The sequence below is a fragment of the Melanaphis sacchari genome, unplaced genomic scaffold, assembly GCF_002803265.2.
Source record: "Melanaphis sacchari strain LSU unplaced genomic scaffold, SCAv2.0 Contig81_pilon_pilon, whole genome shotgun sequence".
Classification (NCBI taxonomy): Eukaryota; Metazoa; Arthropoda; class Insecta; order Hemiptera; family Aphididae; genus Melanaphis; species Melanaphis sacchari.
The window spans coordinates 1,231,247-1,241,233 of record NW_020271579.1 but is presented as its reverse complement, the minus strand read 5'-3'; the positions used below and the strand labels follow the sequence as shown (position 1 = coordinate 1,241,233).

Below are 9,987 nucleotides of genomic sequence, written 5' to 3'. Positions count from 1 at the left end.
AAAAACAAGATGGATGATCCACGTGGACAATGAAAAGGAACAATAAAATGCAAAACAGATAACAACATAATAATAAAAAATGAGCAAGCAACACAAGATGCTGCTTCGAGACGGCATAAAGAAAGAATACCAAACACAAAGAACAATGGTACAACAGACCAAACCGAAACAAAACTAATGAAGAACATAGGAACGATATAAGCAATACGTAGCTTCCGGTAAATGACTCCTGTGTTTTACATTGGTATGTATCGTTCGGTCATCTTCTGTTGCGGTGTTATTAAATATTGTTATATTTGCAGGAGGTCTCTTATTTATATAAATTGTCGTTGGTGAATAATCCTAGGATTTGTTAATGTATGGTTTGACTGCAAGTTAAGTTTGATTCCTCGTAGTATGTTTAGCGATGCTCATGTGAGTGTGCCAGATCAACTTGTTTTTCATTGTAATTCATTAATATTATTAAATACGGATCTGGGCACCACATGGCATCATAATCATATTTAAGGTACGTGGTGCACCACATGGTTATAATATTTATTGTAATATTTTTATTTAGTTATAAGTGCCATATGAGGCATAAATGTTACTTATTGTTTAATTATTACTTATGTTAAAAAGACTTTCAAGGCTTCAAATTTGTTATTATTATATTTATTTGTTATTATTTGCTGCCTCTTAATTTTTTTGTATTTGTTACTTTGTTATATTGTTCATAGTTAATTGACTTTTTAGTCAATACATATTCATATTATTATTTACTTATTTGTTATATTGCCTAATAAGCATCATTATTATATTGTATTATTATCAGTGTGATTTTTTTTATTATTTAATATACAGTCCACTTTGTTTATCTATTATGTCTATTTCATTATTGGAGTTACCCTAAATTATATTACCACTATATAATTAGGCATTGCCCCGCCAATACTAATTATTAATTAGATATCACGGAATATTCAAAGAGAATACTCCACAGATCAAGATTTATGAAAATGTTGCTTTACCGATATTGGATAAGTAAATATTTCCTAATATTAACTAAAATAAGTACTATTTTATATCTCGGTCAAATTGGTATAAAACCGAGTACCTAACACCAATATAACACCATAAGTATATGTTGAAGTTGGGTTATTCAGCGATTATATATAATATTATTAAATACTTTAAAAGCATTTGTAAAAATACATATACAAAAACATTTTAAACTTTGGGATTTAGTTAGTTAATCGTTTTAATTTTTTGATTTGTTAGCCGTGTCTTTCCTCTTTCCACTTTTGGACGAAGATTAAACCTTAGCTGACAGCGACTACAGAAAGTGTTCGAAAATGACTGAAAGCAATTAATTGTTTGTTTTTTTTTTTTTTCCAGACATTTGTCATCCATACATAATTAAATTAATGTTACTATCCAAGATTAAGGGGGGATTTATTAAATATAAAAAACCATCTCATCTTATTTTACCTATAGATTATAGATGAAATGGATTTTTTTTTTTTTTAAATATAATTTCGTAAGTTTAAAATGTAACACTATTTTTAAAATGAAACATAAATTTGTGAATCGATGAATCGACTTAACACCCATTTTTCGTTGTATACGTATATTAATGTATAATCCATCAAAAAATTACATATAATGTACGGTGTTTAATGAAAAATATATTGTAAAAAATAAATCAAAAATATAGACCTATGTCCTGTTAATACATATATCTGCATATATAGTTATAAATAACTTATGCATTTGATTCACAATAACTTAAACTTCATTCATACATATTTTTTTAGATTTCTATTCGGTATGAACAGCACCATATTTACGTGTGGGCAAGTAATGAGATATTTTTGGTCACTTTTCTTTAATAATACATTACTAATTATTTTTATTCTATACTCTATAGACTAGTAGCGGAAAAACCCTGGATCTTTTGAATATTTATTTGAACGTACAGAAGGTATTGAAGTTCATTTTATTAATTTTTAATTTCAAATCGCATTAATAAAAATATTTTTAAAACTACATCACGATTTCTCAATGGAGTACATTGAGATATACAATGACGATGTGTATGATTTATTAGTAGACGCAAACGATATATCACTGAAAAAAACAAAAAATATGAGATTGAAGTAAGCTTATTACCAAATTATTAATACAAAAAAATAATTAAATTAGTCAGATAAAAATAATAACTGTGATTTAATGCGTTTTTTATAATTTAGTAAAAAAATAAAGTTCAGTATTATTCCAAATGGTGACATCAACTTTAAAAATTTGACAAAAATAAAAATTAATAATTGTATTGATGCCATGAAAATGATGGTGGTGGGTGACAAAAGGAAAAGTGTGTCACCCACGCGTATGAATGCGCAATCGAGTAGATCTCATTGTATATGCACAATAAGTTATGAAAATAAATATAACGAAATGAAGCTAAATTTGGTGGATTTAGCAGGGTAAGTAATATATTTTATAATTTAAGCAGAGAAATGAAAGTATCGATTTGAAAATAATATGTTTCTCAGGTAGCAAATTGAATTTATAGTAGAAGTAATCTTTGGGAAATAAAAAAAAAGAATTTTTATATAAAACCAGTTTTTAACATGAATAATGATCATAATATTATGTATTATTATTTTAGGACGACGAAATCAGTACGGACATAGCATATGACGTTCATGACGGTCGACCCGAACCCTATGACTTAGCCATCTGAGACGGTATCATCAACGTTCCGGAGGTCGATGTGATAATACCATCCGTTATGGAATCCGGCGATGGAACTAATGATGACCAGAAGGTTTAAAAAATATCCATTATTTAATATTAATCGTATTTAATTAATAATTTTCTTTCGAAAATATTTGAATGATAACTATAACAAGATAAACTTTTTCGAATAAGTAGATTTATTTTGAACGCAAGTGAGGTGTGTCAATAATATTTGTTAGAAGTAATTGTGATTGTGAATTTAAAAAAATTATTTAGTCAAGCAAAGGTAGTAAATATATAGTTATTATATAAACACTTATATTAAGCTGAGTATAATTTGTTATAACTTATAGGACATGTCTGCTAAACTAGACATTGAATTAACACTCAAAAGAATTATTAAAAAACAAAAAAACCTTGCGAATACTATAACAGATAAAGAGTTAAATGTAGAAACATACTATAGGATAACAGTTTTTTGACCTTATCTTGATTATTTTATAACTGAATTACAAGAAAGGTTTTTGTCTCATTCAGATATTTTAAAAGGTTCAATGATGTAACATAATATTTATAAGAATTGCATATTATTATATAAATATTGTTAAAAAATAATTAATTCTTAATTATATTTATGTAGGGTTTGAATGCTTATTTTCAACAAATTCAAACTTAACCAAAGATGAAGAATTATCATTCAAAAAATTGATAGAATTTTATAGTCCTGATGAAAAATGTTTTGACAAATCATTAATTGAATTAAAATTATTATTTTTTAATATTTTTTATTATTATAAATCAAATGTGAAAAGCTTCCAAAAGCACTCATTATATGCAATGAACAAATTTATCCAAACATATTTTTGCTCTTAAAAATATTATGTACATTGCCAGTCTCGACCACTTCACCAGAGCGTATGTTTTCCACTTTGAAAAGAGTAAAAACTTATCTAAGAAACACAATGGGTCAGGTAATATCATTATTTTTGTAAATTACATAATAATTATGAACTTTTATTAAATTAAATACTTAATAGGAACGCTTGAATGGACTTGCAATGTTATCTGTGCACCGAGACATTGAGCTGAACCCCGATCACATACTAGATATTTCAGCAAAAAAAACTAAAAGAAAAATTAATTTAATATTATAATTTATCAAAAATATATTACATTAAATTAAATTAAATTGTTTACTTTGTTGTCTTTGAAAACCATTATTTTATCATTTACCTTATTTAATTTATAATAATAAATTAATATAATATTATGATCTATGAGATTAAGTTGTCAAGAGGGGTATGGGAGGCGTAAACCTCCACTAGAACGATAGTATAAACTTATATCCCACTCCAGAACCAATTGCAAATTACGCCACTGCATGAGTTAACAGTTAACCACAACTGATCGAAAATTATTTTGAGTTTCCAAACTGTCGGTTAAAGAGTATTCGTTCAGATATAAATATGGTCTACTTCGGAAGGTGTATTAATGAAGAAATCAGATGGAGATAAGTTTATTGGTCATTCCATTGCTGCAATTACAACACATATGGATATCAATAGAAAGTTTAACTATTGTTTTTTATCTTAATTTTTTTTGTTTATTAGACAGACAATTTTATTTTGTATACCTAATTTATGATTCTTAATAATGACCTTATTGGTATTTAAGATAAGTTATTTAGTAGTTATAATGTAAACAATAGGATATTAAATTATTTAAACTAATTTTATAATAATGATAATATTATATCTGTATTTTTTTAAACATTATTAGTATTAATGTATATTTAAATCTTTTGATATATTCATAGGCAAAACTACGGGTCAGACCAGTCAGGCTATGGCCTGACCTAATACTGACTAAACATTTGTATACATTTTATATTTTAATAATTATTTAGGCATTATAAATAATATAGATATTTAATGTAACTACATTAAAATTTTTATAAACATTTTATACCCATTTTTTATTACATACATACATATATATATATATATATATATATATATATATAATAAATTAATATTTTAATATATACCAATTTCAATGTATAGGTACATATATGTGTGTGTGTGTATATAGATATGTATAACTAAATCTTTATAGTCTATATAGCGTCTCCCTATAGTGAAAATTTAGCAATTTCTCGCAAATGTCCACTATGTAGATGTTTTCTCAATAGTGGACAACTCCCTATAATGGATATTTTTTAATTCCCCAAGGTTGTCCACTATGTAGAGATTTCACTGTATTATACAAATATTATACATAATTGTTACTAAAATGTAAAAATGTTTAATAAATATTTTTGTATTTGCCCACAAAAAATATGTTTAATTGTTAAAAATTATTGTAATTTTCAACATTTATTCTGTTCCTATTTATATTTACAAGAATCGTAATATACTATAAGCTAAATATATAATTTCATTTGATGTTAATTCTCATTTTTATATGTAGTCATTTAGATGTATTTATATTTGATTATTTCAAACAATATTATAACATATAAAAACAAGCTATGGATAATATAACTTCTTGAAAATAACAACAAAATATATTTTAATTTAAACCAATCTTTTAGTTAATTTAATGTTTATAAATAAAATTAACAAACACTGAATTATTACAAGTTTTAAACATTTAATGTTATGAAGTTAGTAACTTATAAGTTCTTGTAATTTTTTTAAACATAAAATAAAGAGTAATTTATATACACATAAATTTGGAAGAAAAAAAAATTCCAATGGGTAAAAATTAGACCCATCACTATAATTGAATGGCAAAATCCCTTACGACAATGTTGAGGTACTACTGTATGAGTTAGCTGATGAATTTAGTTGATATTGGTACATATTGTTATAGTCTGATGGTACTTGATAAACTTTAGGTAGTGTTTAAGAAGTTGAATACCTATTTTTTATCTATTTCAGTGATCAACATAAGAGTTTTAAGTTTAGCTTCTTTGATCGATTGAGGTGGCATTTTTTTAACCGTCATTGCAATACTTTTAAAAAATACATCAATATCATCATCTTCATATGGATTTTTCAAACGTGTGGCCAAGATTCTTTTTTGTTCTTCAATACCAATCATGTCATTCTTAGTATCCTTGGATCGTTTGACCAAAAGATCAGGTATCTCAACGGTTTTTGACCAATTACGCTTCCCTGTAAATGAAATTGATAATATAATTTCAAAATTATTTTTAAAAGAACTTAAAATTTATATATGTTAGAAGGGAACGTTGATTATATTAAAATTAAATAGACTTAATAGTCATATGACTTGAGTGTTATTGTTAACACCAATTAATGAAGTTGAAAAATTAAAAATAATTTAAATGCTAGGGGTTACACGGGATTACATTTTTTTGAAAATAAAATTATTTTGTGATTTATGATTATGATTTTTGAAAATTACTGTTATTGTGTTACATGGGAAAAAAATGGCTTAAGTGAGATATTCCTCCTTAAAATTTTTTAATCACTTTGCTGAGAAGTGCTGTAAATATACAAATATTTACTACTCATTTGAACATAGTATTTAATAACCATTTGCTATACTCAATATGCTTCAACTCTGTTAAACATGAAGTCATTGTATTTGCACAATTTTTCATAGCTACTTTTTAACTCAAGACATTCATTTTCTATTCTAATTGTTCATATTTATTTTTAATTTCTTGAAGTTCAGCACTATACTTTTTCTTACATGGAATGTGTGATGGAAGAATTTGAGTGGTTTGAGCAGAAGAGGATACTGAACAATCAGCAGAAACCGATGTACTTGGATAATTAGAAGTTGACAGCTTTTGTTTTGTTGAAGTAATACAAATTTCTCCATTAAAGATCATTGCTGTAAAAAAAAAAAAAATAATAATAATAATAGTAAAAGCATAAAATATGTAATATGTAAAATTGTAATTACAGAAATCAGTTGGAACAGCAGTAGGCAATAGAACTGTTTTATAAGGGTCCGCGAACATTTTGTCGACGAAATGGTATGAACACACACGACAGTACTCTAGTGACCTTCCCAATAAATCGTGACGTTTACAATTTATCAACCAATCTTCACTCCTAAATTGTTAAAATTATAATTAGATATATAATATATAATACATTAAATGGCATATACAAGGGGGGCATGGAAGTCAGATCCTTCTATTGGTTTTTATTTTTACATTATGTAGTATGCACTATAATGCAATATTTTTTTATATTAATTAATGTAATATATTATTTAAATATGAATAATAAAAGAAAAACTTAACTCTACTTTCATATTTCAAAAAAAGTGCAGTCAGATATTTAACTATCTAACTTATCTGAGTCTTTTAGTCCTGCTTTATGGATTTCTAATGTTTCTATAAACAATATTATGTTATATTTTTTTTTTAAGATGACATATTCTATTGCAAGGAAAAATAATATTGGTTTGTTTAAATATTGTGATTTGAGTGACATTGACAAAAACCTAGTAAGTTATTTAATTAAATATAAATAGTATTGTACTATAATATTATGTAATATTAAAATGAACCATTTTTTTTTTTTTTTAATCAAAAAAAATTAAAAACTAAATTTATTTATAAATTCTGACAGATGTGTGGGTTCTATTAGAAACACATATATTTCCTATAATAGATAAATATAAAGGTAGAAATCTCAAATTTCAACACCATTGGTTGAAAATTTTCATAGCATATTCAGAGACCAGACAAGGCGATTTTTATTAAGTATGTTTGTTTTTTTCAAGAACTAGTGGATTTGAATGCCAAAAATTATATAAACTTGTGATTACATCAATAGATAGCTTAAAAAAAAAAAACATTAGAAGTATATCTATAAAGTTATGTTCATACATTTTGAATTTTTTAATATTATTATAAATATTTAAGATTTATTTTTATTAATTTTATTAAACTTTGAATAATTATGTTAAACATGAACACTATAAACTAGCTTTATAAAACTAATTATTTCTTGAATACTGGAAATACTGCATCTTCAAAGAAACCTGAGATTATAAACAAATTAAAGATAGATAGGTAAATTTAATTCCTATAATTGATTGTATTTTGGTATGTGGTCGTTAAGCGATTGCTTTAAGGGGTCATAGGGACTTTGGTTCTTTGTCATTTGATAGTAAGTTTTTTTTTAACTATAATGAAGTAATACAATACTATTAGCTCTGATATGTTTTATTTACTATATATTTTAGATACAATTTTATTTTAGTTAGGGAATAATTTTTTTTTAAAGAGCCATACCTCAAACTTGGACTTATTGGGCCTTTCTTTGTCATTATTTTTATAAGTGATTCAGAAATAAATGAAGGCGACTTTTGAGTTATTTTAAAATATAAAGCAAAAGACATAGACCATTTAAAAAACTTTCTTTTATCAAATTATCGAAATAAGCATGTAAGCCCATGTTTGCGCAAGTTATTGGGTGCGATTAAATTAGAAATAGATATTATAGCCCTAATCACGATTTCTATTCCCTGGAGGTCAATGGTCCCCTACAATACAATACTTAAGTTCATTTGGCTAGTGTTAATCTCCGAGTGCCAGGTCAAAGGTTGTCAGAATAAGATAACTATACTGAGATATAAAAGGCTGTAAAGATTAAGTACAATATATATTGCCCTATCTCGCATAATATAGGGTCAATGGCCACTATATAGAGCAATATTTTCGGCGATGTCGGAGTCACCTGAAACACAGAAAGACTCTTCTTCGTGCGACGCTTTTTAGTCAACAGCTCGTCGGCACGTTATGATGCAATTAATGATTTGTTGAATTATTTTATTATTTACAAAAACACAGAGATAATTTATCAATAAATTAAAATGGTCTTTTAGATCCTGAGGCCTATTATTGAGTTACTATATGCATTCCATGCATGGATATTTTTAATTTATTGAGTATATTGTGTACTTTACCGGTTTTAACTGCCACTCTGGAAAGGAGGTTCTCTTGTTTAAAAAATTAAAGATTTAAACAAAAAATACAATGAAAGAAGTAAAATATAATATTTAATAAATTAAAAATGTATTTGTTTCAGGAATGACTAAATGGACTAACACTTATGACAGTTTATAGAAATATTTCAACTATAGCAGAAAAAAATTTAGACGAACAAAGAAAAAATAAAGAGAGAAAACTAGATTTGTTAATTTAATTATTATTTATTTTATTTATACATTTAATAATGTAGCATTTAATACAGACGTTTTGACTTTAGAGAGTATAAGCTACGTCGTTTTACTTTTTTGATCTTTTCTCTTCAGAAATTATGTCTACGCCACTGAATATATAATAATTGAAATGTATTAGTGATAGGTTAGGGTTAAACTTACCGTTCGTCTTTAGGTATCTTAAATAGTTTGCAATTAATCATTGTTAAATTACTAGAATTATTGCAATTTTTTACTATGCATAAATACCCCATGATAATAGTACTGAATAAAACAGTTAGTTAAAAAATATTAAAACACAAAAACGGTATTAAGTGTAAATGAGTCACGAGGGAACGTTACAAACGACACGGACAGACTATACAATTAATGAACATTAGAACAATCTAACAAAGACAACGATCAATAGTCAATACTAATGGACAATAGTTAGTGGGCCCAGATATGAAACATCCGGCAGAGTGCGCTGTAGAACGCTTATCATAATTTTTTTAACATTAGAAGCATAATAAGCATATGGTTCCATATTATCGTCGTTTATTTTTATAAATATTCTCTGATATTTTTAAAGTATCACTTCAAAAAGTATATTTTGTTGTTTGATTTTTAGTAATTATTAAATTTTAAAAATATAGAATGCTATACAAGTATAACAGTACATAAGTAACAATATGTTGAATCAAAGAAATTGGGATTTCGACTTAAAACAGAAAAAAATATTGAACTGTAAATACTCATATAATATATATATATATGCATTATTAATAAAAATTCGTGGATATTTAACACAAATATACAAAAGTGTGTATAAATACAACAAATAAATTTAAAAAAAAAAAAATGATAATAATATTGAGTTTTTCACCACTCCTCCCACAGTTTATTTAGATACCGGAATTGATCAAGAAAAGTGGCTCTGTCTAATAAAAATCTGTAGTTCCGTCCATGTTTATAATACTAAAATTACAAAATATCCTATATTCATATAGTACTTGTGTAAAATGATTATGACTACTACTTTGTAACGCACCCTAGCGGGAGCTATAAATTCGG

General features: G+C 25.8%; 3 protein-coding genes across 3 annotated transcripts; 2 read left to right on the top strand and 1 right to left on the bottom strand.

Moving 5' to 3' along the window:
• The first annotated feature begins 2,001 nt into the window (after window positions 1–2,001).
• On the top strand, window positions 2,002–3,446 carry LOC112602098 (kinesin-like protein subito). The gene is made up of 4 exons (XM_025350025.1): window positions 2,002–2,138; window positions 2,232–2,465; window positions 2,651–2,809; window positions 3,362–3,446. Exons 1-3 carry the CDS (start codon window positions 2,044–2,046, stop codon window positions 2,673–2,675), a joined length of 354 nt encoding a protein of 117 aa, XP_025205810.1. The 5' UTR covers window positions 2,002–2,043; the 3' UTR covers window positions 2,676–2,809; window positions 3,362–3,446.
• On the top strand, window positions 2,774–3,875 carry LOC112602081 (52 kDa repressor of the inhibitor of the protein kinase-like). Its single transcript, XM_025350001.1, has 3 exons — window positions 2,774–2,809; window positions 3,525–3,692; window positions 3,759–3,875. Exons 1-3 carry the CDS (start codon window positions 2,774–2,776, stop codon window positions 3,873–3,875), a joined length of 321 nt encoding a protein of 106 aa, XP_025205786.1.
• Window positions 3,876–5,407: 1,532 nt separating this feature from the next.
• LOC112602087 lies at window positions 5,408–9,332 on the bottom strand. Its single transcript, XM_025350013.1, has 4 exons — window positions 9,097–9,332; window positions 6,661–6,812; window positions 6,445–6,588; window positions 5,408–5,900 (listed from the first exon to the last, which is right to left on the bottom strand). The coding sequence occupies exons 1-4, from the start codon at window positions 9,186–9,188 to the stop codon at window positions 5,644–5,646; spliced, it is 645 nt and encodes a 214-aa protein (XP_025205798.1). The 5' UTR covers window positions 9,189–9,332; the 3' UTR covers window positions 5,408–5,643.
• Between the last annotated feature and the right edge of the window lie 655 nt (window positions 9,333–9,987).